The 23,786-nt window shown below is 35.1% G+C and overlaps 1 protein-coding gene across 3 annotated transcripts in view; it reads left to right on the forward strand.

Annotated features, from left to right (window-relative positions):
• Positions 1-23,786, forward strand: part of AFG2A (AAA ATPase AFG2A) — a 319,135-nt gene that overhangs the window by 60,801 nt on the left and 234,548 nt on the right. For 2 of the 3 annotated variants that reach the window (XM_045799034.2, XM_045799032.2), the window contains exons 11-13: positions 2,385-2,609; positions 19,520-19,573; positions 21,094-21,173. In XM_045799034.2, coding sequence (XP_045654990.2) covers positions 2,385-2,609; positions 19,520-19,573; positions 21,094-21,173 — 359 coding nt within the window. The remainder of the gene's footprint in view (positions 1-2,384; positions 2,610-19,519; positions 19,574-21,093; positions 21,174-23,786) is intronic. The other variant, XM_045799033.2, reaches the window with a different exon arrangement.

Raw genomic sequence — 23,786 nt, forward strand, 5'->3', positions numbered from 1 at the left:
GTTGAAAATTTTCAAAATTTAATTAAAAAGTTTAAAGAAAAGAAAATCAGAGACCCCAGAAAGCAGAAGCAGGAACTACCCCTCAGGGGCGTGACAACTCTGCTGCACTTTTAGGCAGGCCAGGTTTTGACAGTAACAGTCACCTTCTGTGGTAAGTAGTCCCTTTGATCCTATATTTTTAGGGCCATAAGCTTATGTGCATGGATCTCAAGTTTAATTTTAGTTTTATTAATTGGTGAGATCAGACATCAGGGGGAAAAAGGCAAAATAAAACCCAAGGCTGATGATGCTGCAGGAGAGCATACACATACACTCAGGCTACTAAAATAGATAAAGCAGAGGTGCTTGGGTGACTCAGTCGTTGGGCGTCTGCCTTCGGCTCGTGGCATGATCCCAAGGTTCTGGGATCTAGCCCCGAGTCAAGTCGGGCTCCCTGCTCAGCGGGAAGCCTGCTTCTCCCTCTCCCACTCCCCCTGCTTGTGTTCCCTCTCTCGCCGGCTGTCTCTCTCTGTCAGATAAATAAAATCTTTAAAAAAAATAAAATAAAATAGATAAAGTGGTTGGGATAGCAAACTGACATTATGCATCAAGAGACCTAAAAATGTTCATGCCTTTTAATCCAGTAATCTTACTTTTTAAAAATAAATCCCAAGAAAGCAATTTACAGAAGAATAATTAAATTTGATCTCAGGATTATTGCTGATGATATTGCATTCTTCTGGTTCTGTGGACAAAAAACAAAAACAACAACAAAGTCCCCCTCTCTCTAAAACCATGCAAGTTCTTTACAAAAAATAACCTTTCCTGATATTAACAAACAAAACCTTTCTCTTTTTTGGATTTGTGAATTGTTTGTTTTTCTGATGTTTTCTTCCTCTTCTTTTTCTCTCATGACTCTTAAATATAGGTGGTGCCCAGCAATCTGTCTTTCACCCACATCTCTCCTCTCCTGGTGGCAATTTTAATTGATCTCATGGTTTTTATTGTTTGTATGTAGAGCCTCTGACGTTGAAAATTCCAGTCCTGTCCTCTTTCCAAGGCTCCATTTGCAATGTTTACATTCCAGCTGCTCCCTTGTTGTCTTTCGAATATCCTGTCCTGTGTTTCAACTCTTTATATCCAGAAATAAAAATCTATCTTATGTATTTTCCCTCTTAAAAATTACTTTTCTGTTCATATTCGATCAACTCCTCTTGAAATCTTCAGCTTTAAATTCTCCCTCTTTCTTTACCTCAGAACCCTAGTCTGTGGGCCTGCAGTATCACTCTGGTGTGTCTTCATCCTCTGATGTGGTTATCGTAGTTTAAGTTTGCTTTTTTATTTTAAGAATGTTTGTGATAGGTCCTTAATTGATCTCCTCTCTAAATGAGTCTTGTCAGAGAAGTCTTCCTAAAGCACAGATCAGACCATATCACTTTACAGATTAAAAATCTTCGAAGACTTATTATGAAGAGAGAGATTCTTGAATCCCATCATCTAGTCTTCAGGGTCCCCCACTATATAGTTTCAGCTTACTTTTCTTTTTTAATTTTCCTCCCTCATATCTTTTTTCTCTTATTCCTACATACTTTCCTCTGAGCCTTTTGTAATTTTTTGGTCTCTACCTGACCATTCCCCTGTTTTCACATTTCCAGATTTCATCCGTGCTTTAGAAGTTGACTTTCAGATTTGCCTTCCAGCTGGAAGTAATCTTTTCCTGGAAACTCCCAAAAGCTTTTTCTGTGTCTTTGTTACTGTGCTTAGCATCCTTTCCATTGTACTATGATTATTTATGTACACATTACTGGTAGTTGTTCTTTAAAGTTTGTATTCAGTCTTACTTTTCTATTTCCTGTGTATATTATCTTACATATAGTTCTTAATGGATATTTACTAAGTAAATAACATGTAAAGAGTTGTCTTATTTTGGTGGGTGTTTCTTTGTTGAGAAAAAGGAACAAAATTTTGAGGATACTTCATGAATATGTTAAAGACAGAAAAAAATCATATGTTCCCTAAGGGACCTACAGAAATATTTTTGGAAGTAATACGTAAGGCAAATAAATTTGCTAAAAAGATGTGTGTAGATGAGACCTTGGATCACTAATTCAAACCATTTTCAGACAGATGAAACTTAATTTTTAAAGCCATCTAAAATAGAAGATAGACTTAACAGTTTGTTAACAGTTTGTTCAGTCATTTAAACAGTTATTTGTACAAGCAGAAACTTTTTTTCTTTGGTATTTCTGTAATATACAGCTCACATTTCATGTACTCTAATTTACTTATTGATAGAACTTTTTAAGGATCTTCTAGATTCTTAAATGGTTCTCTTCCCCCTCTTGCACTTTTTATTGATTCTTTTTTCCCCCTCTTTTTGTCCTGGCAAAACTTAGTTTAGGTAGTGCTCTGTTTTACAGGTATCCTGGTCAGATATAGGAGGACTGGAAAATATCAAACTGAAATTGAAACAGGCTGTGGAATGGCCCTTGAAACATCCAGAGTCTTTCGTTCGAATGGGTATTCAACCACCTAAAGGAGTTCTTCTGTATGGACCACCTGGATGCTCTAAAACAATGATTGCAAAGGCTTTGGCCAATGAGAGTGGCCTGAATTTCCTAGCTATAAAGGTAAGATGTTAAATTTTTTAATTGCTACTTTCTCTTCCAGCCCAACTAATACCCATCCTCTGATTCTTACCCTTAGAAAAACATGAAAAGGCATCTTAAGGAGTAGCTGATTTTTTTTTTTTTTAGGTTGATGGCAATATAATATAGGGCGATGAGCTCTAAATAAACAAGTGCTTGTAATCAGCAAAACATGGTGGACAATAGACTATTTAGTTTTGTGATTCTCAGTATTTCTTATATCCATGTGTAATAGAGACCAGTCTTCTTTAGTTTCTACATTTTTTAATTGTGCTAATCTCTTTTGCTTAACTAAGACTTAATTATAAATATGATGTAAATTTAATATTTATATAGAGAGAGTTTTCAAAGAAATCAGATAATTTATATGGTAAAACCAAATTCCTAAAAACACTTTTCTAGTCAGGGAATATCTGTATAAGGTTTATATTCTGAAACACACACATATATTATTTGTTCTTTGCCCTACCCTATTACTTGGGGTAGGTAATCTTACTTGACATGTAGTTTTACATTTACTTTAGGGCCAGATATATACGTATATATATACATATACGTATATATATATACATATATATATATATATTTTTGAGATTTATTTATTTTAGAGACAGAGAGCATGTGAGTAGAGGGAGAGGCAGAGGGAGAGGGGGAGAGAGAATCCTCACGTAGACTCCCTGCTGAGGTGTGGAGCCCAACATAGGGCTCCATCCTGAGACCTTGAGATCATGACCTGAGCTGAAATGAAGAGTCAGACACTTAACCAACTAAGCCACCCAGGCACCCCAGGGCCATATATTAATTTTTTAATTAACTTTTATGTAATATGATCATATATCCAGTTACTAAATATACATATATAAAACCTTAAATATATTAGCGGAATGGACTTTATCACAAAAATATGTACTTCAGTCTGTTAAATATCAAATTCATTTCAGAAAAAGCACATGATAAAAGGCTCTGTTTTGATAGTACCAGGGAATTTTTTTCATAACAAAATATGTTTTCTATCTTAGAACACTGAAATCTTTGGTAGTTTGAAAACATAAAATTTATTTCAGAGTAGAGTCAATTTTTTACTTAAAATTTTTTTGGAATAATATTTAGATATGTTTAGGCTATTTGCTTTTTAAGAATCAGTATCTTCACACTCACTAGTGTTTGCATATTTGTGATTATCTTGTGGAAGATTTTGGATACTGAAGATAGGGGTGGGGACCATTTTCACTATGATCACTTATACTGAATCACAACCACAGTTTTAAAGTTTACAGGTTTAAATGTTGGAGTAATGAGTGATTTTGAAATTTCAGAGACATCTTGATTTCTCTTTGGTCCTGTTCTCTTATGTCATGGTTCTGGCACTTCCTACTCTTTTTACCATCATCTCCGTTTTTCTATGCCTACCTTGTTGTGTATTCCACAATTGTATATTCATAATCCTTGAATTTTTTCTGTCTGCTGGATATCTGAAACTTATTTGATGAGATCTGCACTCACATTTATTTACACTGGAATCTCAAAGAGGAGGAGCACATGTATTTTCCTACGAAGTAGTATCTCATTCTTCTGTGATCTAAGATAACTGTTCCAGATGTTACCAGGACTGCTTTCTGGCCTATCTTAGGATTACTTAGAAGTACTTATTACTGTTTTTGAGTATGAAACATTTCAGAACTTTAAGCAGTTTTACTTTTTTCATTGTAAGAAAATGTACAAAAATTCTTTGAAAGGTTTATCTTTCACACTGTTCATGTAAAATAGCCATGCGTGTGTTAACTTATTTGAGCTTTTTCACTAAACTCACGCTCATTTTTCTTTTAGGTCATACACACACAAAGGATAAGTGATGTTAAGAAATTTTCTTTTTCAATTGAGTTCATACTTGCTTAGAGATAATTATGTATCCTAGTAATTTTTATTTAAGGTGGATTTTTATTCAGTATACGTTTTAGTATAGTTTGGCAGTATTATTCAATTTTTGAATCTGGGTGGAGAATATATTTAATGAACAATGAATATTCATTTTACTATTTTTAAGTTTTCCTACACGTTTAAAATTTTCCAAAAGAAAAAGTTGGAAACATGAAAAAATTTTTGGTTTTCTCTGCATTTTCATTGGTCTTTTTGTCTTGTCTGATCATTGCTTGGGAGAAGGGTTTAAAGTAGCTATGTCATACAGCTTTTGTATGCAGAAATGAAGTCAAAGAAATTGGGAATTTATATTATATTCTTCCTAGTTTTTTTTTTTTTTATCCTATGAGGAAAACGTTGGTTTTTGGTTGCTACATATATTTTTCTTTTCCAAGGGATTTAAGTGTTATATTTGTTTGAGCTTTTGAAATCACAAGTCTGACACATTTTGAAAATGGAGAAATGTAGATAGACAATGAAATTTTCCAGCCTATTGGAAAATACAAGTATCTTACATGTATTGAAAGGAAAAACTGCCTAATATTTTTCACAATTGTAATTATCTTTAATTCCCAAAATAAAGAATTTAAAGATTTGAAACATTTCTTTCTCTGAGTTTATGAAAGAACCCTTTAGCTTCCCCTGAGCATCTTTCCTAAACAGTGATTAAAAGCTGTATACTCAGAGTTCAGACTTTGCCTTGGCTTGTGTGGACTCTTAATATCCTTTGGCATCTGTATGTGTTTTTTGTAGACTGTAGCACTTGACATATGCTTAAGTTTAATTTGTCATCTATGTCAATTATGTCAAAATATTTTCCAGCTGAAATTTCCACTCTGCTTCTCTCTTACTTTTGTCTGGAGTGCTGCAATACATTAATTACCCTTGTGTAGTTGGGCTGCTTTACTTTATGAAGAACTGTTACTGATTCTGGAAGAAGGGTGGTTAGGCGTCTGACACGGATTTTGAGCAAGTCCTTTATGAACTCTTATTGGTGAGCACAAGAATGTAATGAGCTTAGTGTATGCTTGACTTTTTTGGGGAAATGTTCTTCTGATACTTGTCTCAAGAAGGAATTATACAAAATATGTCCCATTTTCAGGAACCTGTTTTATTCAAAGCATGCAAAATTCCAAGTACTTATATTCTTCATTTAACTAGATTCCCTACTATTATTAAAGGGACAAGATAATCTTAATTTGGTAAGTTCCAAGTTTATCTTTAAGCTGTTGTTTTTAAATTTTGTGAGCTAGTCTGTAAAGTTTCCATTTTGCAGATACTGTGTGGAAAACTGCATAGATACACCTCTTTTACATATTGAATGCTTTAAGATTAGTTTCTAGGATTACAAATAAGGATACTAATGTTTAAGAAGGTGAAATGGCTTTTCTAAAGTCAGAGTTGTAGTGATAAAACTGAAATTTGATCTCAGGGCTTTCTGAGTACAGAGTTTAAGCTCTGAACTACTGCATTATATAGTCTTTTATTCACCGACCCCCCTTTTTAATTTAGTGCCCAGTCCTTTTTTTCATTAATTACACTATGATACTGGAAAAGGTAGTTCAGGCAATTTCTATAGGGTAGGTTCAGAGAAGTAGAAAAATGTTTCTGGGGCAGTTAAAAAAAAAATTTGTTCCTATAGAACAAAGAAAACAGAAAAATAACATGGCTTTGGAGTAGAAGTTGGTGAAATCAATAAGAAAGATAATCACTGCCAAAGAAACAGGAGCGTGATGAGTAAAATGGAAGTATATGGAAGCAAACTAGTGCTTGAATAAGGTGGAGTAATTTACCTATTACTATATAATTTGTGGTCTTGAAATTGTGTTACAATGAAAAGAGCACTAAGCAGGGTTCAGATAGCTTTGGTTTGATTCCTAATCCTTGTGCTGTTTAGCTCTGTAGCCTTAAATAAGTTCTCTTGATCTCAGTTTTTTGTTCCTGTTTTGTTTTGTTTCTTAATCTATATAGGCTCTTTGAGAGGATTAGTATATTAAGACGTAAGTGAAAAATTTTTGGAAGGTATAGCTACTCAATTCTTTAAGTATAGGCTGTGTATAGTTATGACTTCCAGTCAAAGAGTTCAGTATGGAAAGGGGATGGGGAAGTTACTTGACAGTATAGAAACCTGGCAAGCACTACCGCAGCCAGGCGATCAAGGTGAACATCTTCAGTGATTAGTCATGTTGATGCTGTGTACCCTTGTATGATGTGACAAGAATGGCACTTTTTTGAGGGGGGTCTTCCTCCCAAAGACTCATAATCTGAGAAAAACATCAGGCAAAACCAAATTAAAAGACATTCTGTAAAATATCTGACCAGTACTCCTGAAACTGTCAAGGCCATCAAAAACAAGGGAAGTCCAAGAAACTCACAGCAAAGAGGAGTGCAAGGAGACATGACAGCTAAATATAGTGCTATGGTGGTTTCTGGATGAGGTCCCAGAACAGAAAAAGGACTTTAAATAAAAACTAATCTGAACAAACTATGGATTTTAATGAATCAATATTGATACATTATTATTAGTTGATTATAACAAATGTACTGTACTAATATATGATGTTAATAGGGAAAACTAAGTGTGTAGTGGGGGTTTAGGGATATTATATATAGGAACTTAGTACTATCTTAATTCTTCTACAAATCTTAAACTTTACCAGAAAAGGTCTGTTAATTAAATAAAAGAGTTTTAAGGTCGGTATCACAGATCCAGACATAGTACAGACATTTAATGAATGTAACTGAAGTTAAAAGGCCTGGCTCATAGCTCTATACAGCACTGTACAGGAAGAGTGGAATGTATGGAGGGAGAAAAGCCATGGGGGAGATTGCCAGTTCCTTGGGTGAGGGCTTTGGGGGAGACCTTCTTTCCTATTCATCATCCTGCTATTCATGGTGATAATGGAAAGTTCCTGGGAAAAGAAAGCCCTGAAAGCCCAAGAAAATTGGCTGGGGAATCTGGGTTTGGGGCTTCCCTGAGCTTGCTTATTTCACTGCAGTACTCAGTTGAAGCCTATAAAGGACTGTGTTGGTTCTGGCCCCAGACCCAGACCCCACCATTATAAAGAATACTTTCTTTTAGTGTTTTGGTTATTTTTTCTTTCACCTTGGATATAGCTTCTAATTTAGTCTCACCAGGAACTATGTACAGATTCATGCCTTTTGTGGACCCTAACTCATTATTCTCCTTCTATAGGTTTATTACCATTTGGGCTCATCTAGAGTCAGAAACCTTTTGAGTTTCTATTTAATTCCTTTAGGGCTTTTTTTTTTTTTTTTTAACTTTAATAATTCCCTGAACTTCTCCAAATGCTGTTGTCTTATATGCTCCAACTGCTTCAATTGGCAGTTATTAGCATCATTATTAAATATATACTTAGTTCTATCACTGTTTGAATGGCTATTAGGGAATAACTAATGGTAATTGATTATTAGGAGAAATAGAATGATGTGCCATTGTCAGTATCACAAAATTATGTGGAAGTTAGATTGGATTTACTTAACTTTGACATTATTTGTACACTATATAAGCTGACATGTTAAAGTTGAAACATCATTATGTTAAAACTTCATGTTAATAATTTTTTTGAGTTGGGCTTGTAGTAGTCAATAAAACTACTATATTAAAAAGATCCCTTGATATGAAAATATTATATAACATTTGGCTAAAATCAAAAAATGATAATATGAACTATAATAACAACTTACAACATTGGGAATCTTAGAAGACTTAGATTTAAAAAGAGAAAATGCTGGGGCGCCTGGGTGGCACAGCGGTTAAGCGTCTGCCTTCGGCTCAGGGCGTGATCCCGGCGTTCTGGGATCGAGCCCCACATCAGGCTCCTCTGCTATGAGCCTGCTTCTTCCTCTCCCACTCCCCCTGCTTGTGTTCCCTCTCTCGCTGGCTGTCTCTATTTCTGTCAAATAAATAAATAAAATCTTAAAAAAAAAAGAGAGAGAAAATGCTTTCAGACTTCTAAGAAGTTTACTTAATAATAGAAAGAAAATTTTGTTCGATTGATTTAACTTTTTATTCATGGATTCCAGCTGAGAGAGATTAGTCATTTTTTTCTTTTAAATCTCTTGAATAAAATTTAATTAAAGTTGAAATATTACAATTTCATGTCTATAACTCTTTAGAAACTATTTGTAAACGTTTTACAATTGCAGCAGTTGTGTAACTCAGATTATTAAACTCCTTCTATGTGTTCTGTGTTCTCTGTTTCTGTACATGGTAAACAAAGATGCATTAGATGGGCTCCTTGCTGTCTATCAACTCATAATTTAGTGAGAGAGACATTTGACTAAACAAGTGATGTGATGAAATGGGTAATATTTAAAATTTTGATGATTAAATGTATGCGAGAAATGAGAAAGAAAGAGAGAAGTCAAAGGTGATTAAAATTTTCACTTTCCGTGACTGGTAGATGGAAATACCCTAAGTTTTGGAAGAGTTAGCATGTGAGGAAGAGAGGCAGATTAGAGGTGGGAGAGCAGATTCCAGACTGGGATTTAGACATGTGGAGTTTGAAATGCCTGTGGAACAACATGGCAGATAAGATCCAAAAGGCCATTTTTAGTATGGGTTTGTAGCTCAAGAGAATGGTCATTTCTAGTGATGAAAGCATGGAAGCTGAAACCCAGTGTTTACCATTCTACGTATTAGTCAATAAGAGAGTTGGAGAGTGACTAGAGTGGTCCAGCAGTAATGTGGGGGGTTTCTGTGGGCATGTCTGCATTCATACTTTACAGCTAGCTGAATTGTAGTCAGCATGGTGCTGCTGTGCAAATTCTGAAATGTAGCATTTTTGTTTCCTGAATTAATAAATTGTGGGGAAGGTTTGTGTTGTACTTTTTTTTGAGAGGAACAGCTTGAATTCTGTTCCCTTCTCTGCTAGCCCCTCTGGCTTTTTAGCGTTTTTACTTGCCCAAGGCATTTCTTGCCTAGTACTTAATGCCTGTTTTCAAACCTTTTGAAGTACCCAAATGGCCTTCTGTATGTGCTGATGCCGTACTTTTTATTAATTTTCAAGATCCTTTACTCACGTTACATATATGTAATTCTATCTCATGTGAGTTTGGGTTTTTATGAGTATATTCCATAACATTTAACCATAGTTAGGACTTAGGTTAACTTGCTTCCCTAGACATTTTAGAACTTATAAAAACTTGGTTTGAATTGTAGTAGCCAAAAGCAACAGGCAGGTGTCAGACACATTTAAAAAGCCCTTGGGAAGACTGGAAAAAACTCAGTACTGATTAAAGGGGCAAAATTGCTATGTAATTTGCATGAGGTGTAAATATTATACTTGAGTTTGTTACAGATAGGATATAAAATGAAATAATAAAAGATAAGTCAGATTTAGTTCTCACTGGATTAATAGCAGAGCTGGACAAATCTTTACATGAATTTATGTTATTTTTGTTTTGTAAACTTGAACAGTTGAAATCTTAACTGTGGAAACATGAAATAGCTTTACTCCAAAATAAGCCTACTTATGGTACTTAATTTATTTTGGGTAGTTTTTCTTGATTACTCTTATGAGCGAAGCACATTATCTGGGCAGGTGAAATGTGGCAGGACTAACATACCACAGTTATTTGGTAATTAAAATTGGAAAAGAAATCCCATCAACCCTATCTATTCTATGGCTTTATGTATTTTTTAAAGAGTTAAAAAACTTATGAGCAAATGTGGCACTCATAGACCATATTATTTATTCCTAACCTTCATTATATTTTGATGTAAATGGTCTCTTGTTTGTAATGGAAATCAATAAAATTCTTATTTTCAAATTAACCCATGTTAGCAGCTACTTATAGAATTACACTTTGTGGCTTGTCACTTGCTCTGCTCCCACAAATACCTTTGAATTTGAATTGCTGGTACCATGTAAAATCTTTTCTTTTTTTTGGAAGATTTTATTTGTTTATTTGACAGAGAGAGAGCACAAGGGGGAACAGCAGGCAGAGGGAGAGGGGAGGGAAAAGCAGGCTCTCCCTGCTGAGCAAGGAGCCCGATGAGGGGGATGAGGGGCTTGATCCCAGAACCCTGAGATCATGAGCCGAAAGCAGAAACTTAACCAACTGAGCCACCCAGGTGCCCCACCATGTAAAATCTTACGGGCACATTTCCTTTTTTTAAATTTTTTTTTTTTTTTTTAGAAGGGCTTGGAGCAAATAGAAGACATCATAGTTTTTAGAAAGAGTAGTTGTCTGAGAACTAAAATCCTGCATTTCTATCATTATTTTCTGCCATTTAACTTTTCTAGGGCTTTTGGCATTTCATTCAACTTCTTTGCACTTTGTTTTCCTCAGGTTTTAAATGAAATAGGTTAGATTAAATGACTCCTAAAGCCCTTCCACTAACAACATTCTGAGTATGCTTAACATAATGCTTATATTCTAATCTGTTGCTTATCCTTTGTTCCTGTTGATTGCTAAACTTTTAGGGCATTTCCTGTGATCGTCAGTTGTGATGGTTAGGAGACTTGTATGCCAGTTCTGCCACTTATTAAGCTGTGTGACTTTGTGCAAATTACTGAAACTTTTTACACTTCATTCTTTTTTTTCTGTAAAGGTACGATAATAAGAATATCCATCTCAGAGGACTTGTAAGCAGTGGAGGATAATACATATGAAATATTTAGCAAGATTTCATGAAATTAGTTGACACTAGTTGCTGTTTTCTTCTGTTTTTAAGAATTGGATATATATTTGGCCTCAAATGGAGCAAAAAGTATAGCATCATAACTTATGATTCCTTAAGTTTTCTGTTAGAATAAAAAGTAATATATGCCTTTGAAACTGAATTTAATCTTTTGCAACTCTTTGTACCAGAATACAGTGATTTTTGGCTATTTGGAACTTTAGTATCAAAATAGACCTTCCTTGGTTATGATATTGCCTTGGCTTTTTATAGAATTCTGGACCCATGTAACGTATCCGTGTAACTACTGGGTTGCATTTTGCAGGCTAGTCATCTAGGTAAGATTCATCAGCATGTTGGTTTCTGTAAAATCATATGTTCTTTAGGGGTCCTGCAGAAGTCTTTTTTTTTTTTTTTAAGATTTCTTATTAATTTGAGAGAGAGAGAGAGACAGAGAGAGTGCACATGCTCCAGTAGGGGGTGGGGCAGAGGGAGAAGCAGACTCCCCACTGAGCAGGGAGCCAAATGGGGCCTAGATCCCAGGATCTTGGGATCATGACCGGAGCCAAAGGCAGCTGCTTAACTGATCGAGCCACCCAGGCACCCCTCCTACAGAAGTCTTTTTATTACTGCTATGACTTGTTAGTAATACTTAAATTATTCCAACCCATATTTTCTTTATAGTGCAAAATTCATAGGTTAGATTTTCAGATCTGTTTTTTTCCCTTTTTCTTTTGTTTTTTGAAGAAAAAGAGCAACACTGTTTCTTATTTACAGGTTTCCTGTAGCTTACCTCTATGTACCAGAGAAATGACCCTTAACTGGTTGAGGTTGTTTTCGCATTTCAACAAAATATCGTGTTTGCCTAAGCACCGTATATATAAAACATTAATTTTTCTGTTATTAGTAGCAGGATATTGATATTGTATTCACAGAGATCACAAAATGATCATAATCTTGTACTTTCCAACACTGATGTTCAAGTCATCTTTTTAAGATAATCTTTGGAGAACAATAATCATTTCTCCAGATTCTCTAGTTCCTTCAGTTAAGCCAGATAATTAGAAAGCAGTATATATGCATTATATATATTGCCTGAATATATAGATATGTCTTCACTGGATTACTATTTTATGTCATGCCCTTGACTTTTATGGAGAGTTGCTGTAAGAACAATAACAATAATTCAGATTTGGCATGATAATAATTACATGAAAAACAACAGTGACACCAGCAGTTTCCTTTCTGATTATTATCAGGGCACACTTGCCTAATTAGTTACCCTAAATGAAATAACATTCTACATAAAAATTCCTCACCCTTTCCTCACTCTACCCTCTCTGACCTCCTCCCTGACAAAAACCCATTTTCCTAATTATCTAAGGTTTGTTTTATGAGTGGGCCCTGATTCTTGTTTTTTTGTTCACTTTCTTAACTGTTTGTCCACCCTGTGGTATACTCCTTTGGGTAAAAGTGTAATTTATCATATTGCAAATGAATAGCACCTGCTTTATTTATTTGACTTTATATTATGAGCCGGCAGACATTGTTTTGCACTGCAGTGCAGGACTAAAAATGATCATGTGAGGTGAAACCATGCAAAAATGATCAACGGGGAAAATTACTACTGTTCTACAATCTTTAAAAATTTGGCAAAACATTAAGAGCTCTCTTACTCTTGCTTATAAATATATAAGGCAGTGCATTTTGGCTGCATAACAACAGCTTTCTTGCTGGTCTCCCTGCTTCCAAACTGTCTCCTTCGTGTAGCCATTCATCTACACTCTAATGGTATGAAACTCCATTTTATGAGGACACTGCAATTTATTTACCCATTTTTTTAATTGAAGTATAATTGGTATACAATGTTATACTAGTTTCAAGTGTACAACATATTGTTTCAACAGTTCTGTACATTACTCAGTGCTCACCACAATAAGTGTAGTCACCATCTGTCACTGTACTGTTTAGTACAATCTTACCTGTATTCCCTGTGTTTTACTTTTTATCTCCGTGACTTATTTTATAATTGGAAGTTTATACCTCTTTATCTCTTTCACCTGTTTTTATATTAATGAATTCCAGGTTTAGGATTTATTTTTGATTGCAAACAGTGCTTCTGTAATACTCTTTTATATGTCTCCTTTGGTGTATGTACAAGAGTTTCTCTACGGTATATATACCTAGAAGTTATTGTCATTGGGCGTGAACATCTTAGACATAACTAGGTATTTTGAAATTGCTTTTTAAGTATCATTAATTTTTCCCTTAACGTTTTAATCAGTTTTCTTAATATTTTTAAGTCCAAGTTTTTTACTCACCAATCATGTCATTGATATTTTTGGTGACTTTTGATCTTGTTGACAGAAATGAACTATTTCAGATTGTGTGAGATTAATCTAGATCAGGGGTCAGCAAATCACACAGCCTTTGAGCCAAATCCAGCCTGCAGCTTATTTTAATCTAGCCCTCTAGTTAAGTATGAATTTTACATTTTTAATGAGATGTTGAAAAGGAAAAATATGTGGCACAAGCAAATGTGGCCCATAGAGTCTAAAATACTTACTGTCTAACTCTTTATATTTTGTCTTCTCAATTCTACAGTACTCAGGAAGATGCCTCCAAGTTTATTTATCTCACTGATGGTTCTAAGTATAAACTTTGTGTTCCTATTACATGGTCTAACGTGTGTCTTAAAAACAAGCTTGTAAAATTGATTTGGTATTAAGTCGTTGCTATTTCTTCAAAATCCTTTAAAAAGTGAGAACACTCTGCTTCAGCATAACTAATGTTTCATCGTTTGTCTTCATTGAAATTAAATCTATTTTGGGTTGCATTATTTAAGAAATTAAGATAATTAAATCATTAGTGATGAAATTAGAGTCATGAAGTCTCTCTGTAGCATTTTTGGGGAAATTAGCTTAAAAATAATTTCATTATATAAACGTGATTGCTTGGAGACAGTTTAGTTACCAATATATAAACAGTTGGTATACTAATCATTAAGTGTAGTCATCAAAAGCACTGTCCCAAGCAAGTTTTCTTAAAAACATGTTTGCTTACCAATGGTTTATGTGTTTCGTGGTTGTTGGTAGATTTCAGTCACAGATGTGGAAGTACCTTAAATGTTAGATGATATTTATAATATGCCGTAATTATATTTTTAGTACATCTGCCCCCTAATTAGCCTCAAGGACTAATTTTTTAGATTATGTACAGTCTATTACTCTGAAATAATTTTGAAAAGATTATTTTTAAAGAAAAGAGGAAAACAGACGTAAGAAATAGATGAGAGGTTTTTTTTGTGTTTTAGGGAAATAACTTTATTAACGTTATATAAAATTTACTAATGCATCATCTTGGATTAATAAAAAAATCAGGCAGAAAGATAAAACTCTCTCTTTTTATTTAATGATTTCTATGTCGATGCTATCAAATAACTCATCTTAAGCGAACATGACTAAAGGCAGTGTCCTTGGAGCAGCTGGATTTTGTCAACTTGAATGTTGAGATACTCTTCCTATTCTTTTCTTATTCTTACCCTTGACTGTTACACCCTGATCCCAGTGTGTTCTAATGTACTCATTTGTTGTCATACTATCATATTTCAATATTTTTGAAGCACCCATTGTGGAGTTAGTATATAAAAAACAGTATTAAAGATTGTCTTTTTAAATCAGGCATATTTATAATTTGAAAGACTTCTTAATGCCCATAATTTTTGTCCATTTTTCTTTTTTTTCCTCTTCTGTCTTCTTTTGGATGAGTCGAGTATATTCTGGTATCCTGTCTTATCTCCCCTATTAATAGCTAAACCTCTTTGTTTTACTTTTTAAAAAATACTTGCTCTAGGTTTATAGTATACAAACTTAATTTATAGTTTACCTTCAAATAATACTATACTAATTTATGTTTTAAGATTCTTATAACAATTTACTTTTCCTTTGTGCTGTATTTGTTCTATATTTTATCTCTACATATGTATAAACCCCACAGTATATTATTACTTTTGCTTTAGATGGTCAGTTATCTTTTTAAGAAATCAATGAAAAATATTTAGCCACATATTTACCATTCCAACACTCTTCATTTCTTTGTATTTGATACAAATTCCCTCCTGGCTTTTTTTTTTTTTTTTTTTTTTCCTTTAAGGGGCGGGGAGGGGCAGAGGGAGAGGGAGAGGGAGAAAGAGAATCGTAAGCAGGCTCCACACCCAGCACAGGGCCCAACATGGGGCTCGGTCTCACAACCCTGAGATATGACCTGAGCTGAAATCAAGATCTGAGTTTAACCAACTGAGCCACACAGGCGTCCCTCCCTTCTGGCTTTAGAACTTGCTTTAACATTTCTTGTAGTGAAGATTTGTTGGTGATGCTTTCCCTCAGCTTCTGTTTATCTGATACAGTCTTTTCTTTGCCTGCAGTTTTTAAGGATATGCTATTCCAGGTTGACGGTTGTGTTTTGCAGTACTTTTGTTCTAATGTCACCTGGCTTATATGGTTTTGGATGAGAAGCCAGTACTGAGTCTTTTGTGTGCTTACCTTTAATGTGTCTTTATGTTCTCTGACTTTCTCTGAAGATTGTATCTTTATTGCTGGTTTCGAACAACTTGATCTTGATGTGCTTGGTGTGATTTTTTTTTTTCTCCCATCATATTTGGGGTTTGTTGAGCTTTTTAGATCTGTGGTTTCATTGATTTTTATCAAATTTGTATATATTTTTGTTTGTCTCCTTATACTTTTTTCTGGATCTCCAATTATATGTATTTTAAATCTTTTGCTATTGTATATAGATCCCTGAAGTCTCGTCATTGTTATTAAGTCTTTTTTGTTCCTGTGCTTCAGTTGGAATAGTTGCTCTGTCTTCAAATTTACTGACTGTTTCACTACAGTGGCTATTATATTTATAATACCTGTTTTTAATGCGTTGCTAATTTTATCATTTCTATTATTTCTGTGTCTGTGTGTATCAAATCTTTTTTACTTGTCTCTAATATTTCTGTGGATCAGGATTTTTTTTTTCTTCTGTCTAAACTTTATAGAAAGTTTGCAGGAGTAGTCATAAATAATTTTTTTCCTTAAAGCATTTGAAAATAAATTGCTGCTGTATGCTCTGTCACCCCGAATACGTTAGTATATATATCTATAAAAAATACATCCTGTCACATAACCATAGTACAACCATCAAACTAGAAAAGAACATTATTACTACCATTTTGGTTTTGTCATTTGTCCCTCTACTGTCCTTTATGACAAAATGACCTGGTCCATAATCATGTGCTGTATTTACTTGTCATGCCTCTTAAGTCTTCAACTGGGAACAGTTACTCACTCCTTCCTTTACTTTCACGACCTTGACATTTTTGAACATTACAGGTCAGTTATTGTGTAAAATACCTCTCAATTTGGGTTTTTCTAATATTTACTCATGATTAGATTCAGATTTTTCGTAGAAATAATACTGTGTTCTTCTCATTGCATCCTATCAGGTGATACTTGATTTTAAATTGTCCATTGCTACTAATGTTAACTTTGATTAAAGTGGTGTCTGCCAAGATTCTCCACTGTAAAATTACTGTTATCCCTGTGAAGTTAACATTGCTTTGTGGGTACTTACTTTGAGACTGTATAAATATCTTGTTCCTTAACAAATGTTAATGGTAGGTTTCCATCTCTTTGAGCACTGTATTACTATCTAGGCAGTAAGATTTCCAGACTCATTTTGTATGTCTCCTGTCCCAGCCTTGGAAGAATCTGCCATTTCTTTAAGAGGCCCTGATGCCTTTGGAGGAGAATTTGGAAGCCAAGTTTTTAGAATTTAAAAGTTTTGTTCTGGGTGCTAGGTGTGCTTATTATTATTGGGATATAGCTACTCTCAGGTTCTCCCAGGGAGCAAAGCTCAGGAGTGTGTGTGTGTGTGTGTGTGTGTGTACACACACATACGCACATAGGTACATATATATGCACGCACAATTTTATATTTATTTACCTATATTGAAAATCTTGAATTTATACTGATAATTTCAATTTCAGTTCAATACAGCAGAATTCATTCTCATTTTCTTTATTTACATATTTACAACTCCTCTAATAGTGAGAAACCTGGCTACTATTATCCTTAATTATTTATTTGATCAATCTTCTAAATATAATTCCTCTTTACTGTCTCTGCCCCTTTTCTTCCATAACAAACATACTCCTCACCTGTCAGGGTGATGCCACCATCTTCCTTTCCTACCACTCCCCACCTCTTGTAGCACCCTCCTCATCCCACTGACTTTAGCAACCTCTGTTGGGCTGCTCTTCCCCACGTGTACTTTTCTTACTGCACTAGAGCTCTGACACTGAGTACAAGACCATCCTGTCACCTCAATTCTTTCCTTATCCTGTTCTGCCCCTCCATGTTCTTCCTTGACATCTTGGCCACATCCTACCCTTCCATGAGGATACCTGGGCTTATGCCCCTGGGGCTACAGTATTCTGTATAATATTGCACTGGGCGGCCTTCTCATGCAGATACTTTCCTCAGTCTGCTTTGCTTCAGTACTCCATGCTGTTCTACTCCTTTGTATGGGAACTCTCCATATCATACCTTGTCCAGACCCTACAGTAATGCCCTTCTCATTCCACTCAGTCTGTGACACCTCATATTGAGCCACTCTTCCCATGGGGAAGTTCTCCTTACCCTCTTGATTTCTGACACCTCATGCTAGATGCCTGCCACTACTACCCCTGTGCTGATTTCCACTTGTCCATCTGCGTTCCTCCCAGCCCCCCTCCATCCAGAGGAGATAACTTCCTTAGAACAAAGTCTCAGGACCAGCAACACTGCTAACCCTCAGTAGAGCATCACACTGTGACAATGACAATTATCCTTGTTACCTTCAAAGTGTCCATCCATTCAGCCTCTGTCTGAATCTCCCTTCAGATGTCTGCCACTCAGCACTTCATCCAGCTGATAAAAAATCTCTTTTCCCTTCTTGTGTCTAGGAATTTTAGAAGGGGTACAAAGGGTAAGACATGCACACTTCTAGTAATAAAATTCTATAAATTTTTACTAACTGGCTGTCAACAGGAGGATCCCTATAAAAGTGGCTCATCTCCAAGTGATACACTGCATATCAGTGATTCAGAGATGCACATTTTTTTTGTTGTTCTTGGGGTTTTTTTTGACATTTAACATTTTTGAATGTTAGCATTTTTTCTTTCTTAAATATCTTAAGTATCATATATTGTATGAAAAACAGTACGCTTTCTTTTTTATTGCTTACCTAGCTACTGTCTCATGGCACATAGTCATCACATCACAAAAGTCATGGGATATTTAAAACAAAACAAGGGGTGCCTATGTGGCTCATTCAGTTAAACATCCGACTCTTGAATTTGGCTCAGGTCATGAGCTCAGGGTTGAGAGATTGAGCCCTGTGTTGGGCTCACGCACTGGGCGTGGAGCCTTCTTAAGATTCTCTCTCTCCCTTTCCCTCTGCCCCTGCCCCACCACCCATAAATAAATAAATAAATACAAAACAAAACAAAACAAAACAAAACAAAACAAAACAACTCTGTTGTCCTGAGAACCACAGCTGTTCCCTTCAGACATTGGTATAAAGTTTGTCCTATAATGCCGGATGTCTTTCTCAGCTGTGGGAACTTTCTCTCACTGTACTCAGTTAAATCAAAGAAGAGCATGTTTGGCCCTGCAGATTCATATAGTTAGTGTCTACATGGCCAAATCAAGTGAGAGCAGAGAGCTTGAGAATGGCACTTATATAGGAAACACTCAGGGACTGTAAGATAATATCATGGACTACATGACTTCCAGTCCATTCTCAGGAATTATTGTGGAGTCATAAGAAGAATAGCCCTGAGGTCTTGTTTCTTGTCAGAGAGGGATATTGATCCAGTGGACTGGGATCCGAAATGACATATAGACCTACTCAGAACCAGCCACTGGTTAGATCTGGGAATACGTGGATGGTATCTCTTTGTTGGTCTTCCAAATTAGACTGTTCTATCATCAGTGCCTAGCACTATGCCTGATATGTAGAAAAATATGCATTGACAGGTAGATGAAGAAGAAGTTAAACTGTTATCTTTAGTCACAGCCTTTCCTTTGCATTGATGGTGGTTTTTGGAATATAAAATGGCTTTAATATTTGAGGGATGAATAACACCCAATGAAAATAAGTATGTTAAAGGAGCAAATTTAAGAGCAGATTTTTATTTTTTCCTCCTTTTCTTTTATGTATTCATTTTCTCCTTCCTCGGAAGACATACATGTGGTTGCATTTACAAGGACATTGAACAGTTGTTTTCTTTTCATTCAGGGGCCTGAATTAATGAATAAATATGTTGGTGAATCTGAAAGAGCAGTTAGAGAGGTAAGATGATCATGCGTTGAAGTGGAACTCTGAATGGGGGATCCATCCTCTGTCCTTCTGTATGGTTTCCATTTTGTTTTGGGTTATAGATTCTGAAATTTGCAAATCCAAATTCTCGTGGTATATTTGTTCTTCAGGCAAACATTATTTTGTTATTTAAAACTGCGATTTCAATCATCTACAGTACTTTGTCTTTGTCTTTAAATATCATAATACTGTCAGCCTTTAGTTTTACCAAATAAAGATTTTAACAACTGCTATCATTTCATTAAAAAAAAAAAAAATCTGTGCTTACAAGGAATGCTTGATCTCAGAATGAGATTTAAATCCTTTAAACTATGTAGTCCTTTAAATTGAATAAGCTTAGTATATGAAAATTTCACTGTACTCTCCTTATTTTAATTATTTGACCTTTGTCTGGTGATTTAGACAGTGCATCCCTTAGGCAGATTGAAAGCCACTGCCTAATTGGTAGGTCACTCATTCATATTGCGGAAACTGCACAACTGGTAAATTCGAGCAAAATCAGGGCACTTGGAGTTGGGTAACTACAGTGATTTGACCACAGGTCTTGGCTTTCCTAAGCCTAGGTTGGCCTGCCTCACATAGCTAAGCAAGGACAAGGACACACAAACAACAATGGAATGGATGGTCTCCATTTGTGAATACTTGGGTGCCAACCCAAGAGTATTAGAGATTGGAATACTTGGTTTCTCATCTAAGAAAAAATCTTAAGTTACTTTTTGTCCTGTTTTTTTTTTTTCCTTTAAAATGTAGACAGTGGTAATTGTAGGAAACATTAACAACAACAGTATCATCATTGATTAAAATAAGAAAAAGACAATGTTTGTTAATATTAATGTTTTGGTAATTGTTCTTTATTTTTATGGTCATGATCCTCGTGACCAGAAAATGGGGGCCTGGGTTACAGATAACACACGTTTGGATTTCTTTCTGCCTGTGCTGACTTTTTCTAGCCCATTTCCACATGTTGCCCCCGCGACTAGCTGGGCAGTCCCTATTGTTGATAGTCTGATTAACTTCTGCTCTGATCAGTCTGTGCTCTTCCAAGGTTTGGTCACTTTTCTTGTCCTGACTTTACTTTCCTGCACGGTCTTCAGAGAAATGAGCAAGGAGTGTGGTTTTTGGGTTTATGGGTATTTTATATGCTAAGCTATAACTGATTTTACGTGTTTATGATTTTTCTTTTTAAACATGTGTTTATGATCATTAATAATGGCTGTCATTTACTGAGCTCTTACTATGTTCCAGGCACTGTGCTAAATGTTTTGCATTCTTTTTTTAACTCAATTCTTAAAAGAATCTTCTGAGGCAAGATTTATCTCCATTTTTAGATGTGGAAATTAAAGTTTAGAGAAGTAAAGTTACCGGCCGAAGGTCACAATTGGGCTGGTTGACTTGCACATAATAGATTTAGTTCATAGTTTTCAAACTAAAGCCAACTGCAGAATTTTCTGAAGTTTGCTGATATTTGGCTAATGTGGCACTCTTTTCAACAGATCTTCCGAAAAGCAAGAGCAGTGGCCCCTTCCATTATTTTCTTTGATGAACTTGATGCCTTAGCAGTTGAAAGAGGCAGGTAAGAAATATTTAAAAGGACTGCTATTAAATATTGGCAATTACATTGTAAACAGCATTTCTTATACAAATTTTATTTATTAATACATTTGGCCTAAATAAAAACATTTTTTTAATAAAAACATTTTTTAAATTCATGTAGTTTTTTTCTCTTATGCCCAACTATTTCATGTTATCATGTCATAATACTTTCACATACATTTTTTTTTAAACGCTGATATCCATTTGTGGCATTTGAGTTATTTTTATAGCTTATTATTTACAGTGATCCCTAGTACTGCCTGTCAAAATTTGGATTGTTATATACACATGATAAAAACTGTAAACAGAACTACATTAAGAATAATTATACAAGGGCGCCTGGGTGGCCCAGCGGTTAAGCGTCTGCCTTCGGCTCAGGGCGTGATCCCAGCGTTATGGGATCGAGCCCCGCATCAGGCTCCTCTGCTATGAGCCTGTTTCTTCCTCTCCCACTCCCCCTGCTTGTGTTCCCTCTATCGCTGGCTGTGTCTATCTCTGTCGAATAAATAAATAAAATCTTTAAAAAAAATAAAAAAGAATAATTATACAACACAGTAAAACCAATTATAATAAAAGGTGTTATTTTACAGAATTTAGTATTCTTTGGATTATGTTTCCTAAAATATAGTTACAGTAGAATAAAAATTAGTATTAATAGTTCTGTTCGTGAATGTCAGGCAATAAGGATTATTTATATCATTTCAAACAGATGTGTGTATATAAATATATATGTATACAGATGTATATATGTGTGTGTGTATATGCGTGTGTATGCATATGTCTGCATGTATCAGGCAGAACTGTTTACAAGTATGATTTTTTTTTCTCTGCAAATGTTTAGAGGTCCTTTTAGGAATTATATATTACAAGTACTTCATGAGGAGAATGTTAATTTGTGTGCTTTGTGCATGCCTTCTTAATGTATATATTGATTAGAATAGTTTTGCTGATGATAATTACAGTGATGGTAGAAGGCACTTTGTAGGTCCCCAGTATTAAAGTCTGTAAGAGGCATTGGTGTTCTCTTCCTTCCTGGGTAGAGCTGCCTCATCAATATAAACTGTCATTAGGAGACCGTTATTAGGAGGTAGTCTGCCCAGCTCTTCACTCTACCCATTTGATATACTATAAATACCTACTGGTCTTTTTATTTTGAGTTGAAGTACTTGGATTCTTCTATTGCTACTGAGGTGAGGTGTCACAAAAGAGTGCAAATAGCTCAAGTTCATCTTAACTACAAGAGGAGAGAAAGGGGCCAGAGAAGTTTGCCGAAGCAGTGTGACCTGCCACATTTATGTGACATCAGAGACATTTTTGGAGCCTAAAAAAGGAACAGGGTGGGATACATTGTTAAATATGAACCAGATGGGAGGTAGTATATGTAGCAGAATTCTCATAAAATGCTTTCGAAATAAAGTGGTGTGAGAAACCAGACAAGACACTTGATAAGAATATCCTGTGTTTGCAGGCAATTTGGCCCAATAGGAATTTGCAAATATTTTAGCAATGGTAATGATTTGCAGCCTCCAGATATCATTTCCCCTAATAGTCTTCATCATATTGTGAATTGTATACCTCTCTCCTTCAGTGACTTGTTCAAACCAAGGTCAAATAAATTCTATGGTGTTTCCTTTGTATAGAAAAATTTTGGGTCAGGTTCATTGATGTTTCAGAAAACAGCAATGAGGGGCGCCTGAGTGGCTCAGTTAAGTGTCCAACTCTTGATCTCAGCTCAGGTCTTGATCTCAGGGCCATGAGTTCAAGCCCCCGGTTGGGCTCCATGCTGAGTGTGGAGCCTACTTAGAAAAGAAAAAAGAAAAGAAAGAGAAAAGAAAGGAAAGGAAAGGAAAGGAAAGGAAAGAAAGGAAAGAAAGGAAAGAAAGGAAAGAAAGGAAAGGAAAGGAAGGAAAGGAAAGGAAAGGAGAGAAGAGAAAAGAAAAAAGAAAAAAGAAAAGAAAAGAACAATGAGGCTGATAAACATGATGCTAACGGTTCAAAGCAGAGACTTTCGGTTGTATCTTAGGTGCAGTAAGTCTTACGTAGATTGTTTTCTATAGCCATAAGAATCTCAAAGAGTGATACTTTGTTTTCTCTTCTTTTTTTTTCTTTCTGTTTTTGTTTTTTAAAATAGCGTGATGACCATCATTGCCTAGAAAGTGTTTTATCTGTTTAGAATGCTGGCACCTAAAAGCTAAAACATATAAAACCTCCACATGTATATTTTTGTTCTTCACCTATTTGAATTGGACAGTGCCTAGAAATTGAAAAAAACAGCTAATGATATAAAATTCCCAAGATACTAAACCAATTTTATGCATTGTTAAAGAAATAGGAAAATTAAATTTCCATAAACTAGGAGGCATTTCTACATAATATTGGGCTATAGAATAGTTACTGCTTTAATTTGTTCATTGTTTTCATGTTTTCTATGATAACATTCAGGTCAAGCCCATAGGACTAGTTCAAAAACGACAGTACGTAAAAAGACTCTTCTTATCAAGATTTTAATTTCTAAACTTAAAATGTTTAACAAATTGAGCAGAGAATTATGATACACTCTAGTCCCTATTATCCTGTGTGTGTTAAATCAATT

The sequence above is a fragment of the Ursus americanus genome, chromosome 13 (genome assembly GCF_024610735.1).
Source record: "Ursus americanus isolate L20-20 chromosome 13, mUrsAme1.1.p, whole genome shotgun sequence".
NCBI lineage: Eukaryota > Metazoa > Chordata > Mammalia > Carnivora > Ursidae > Ursus > Ursus americanus.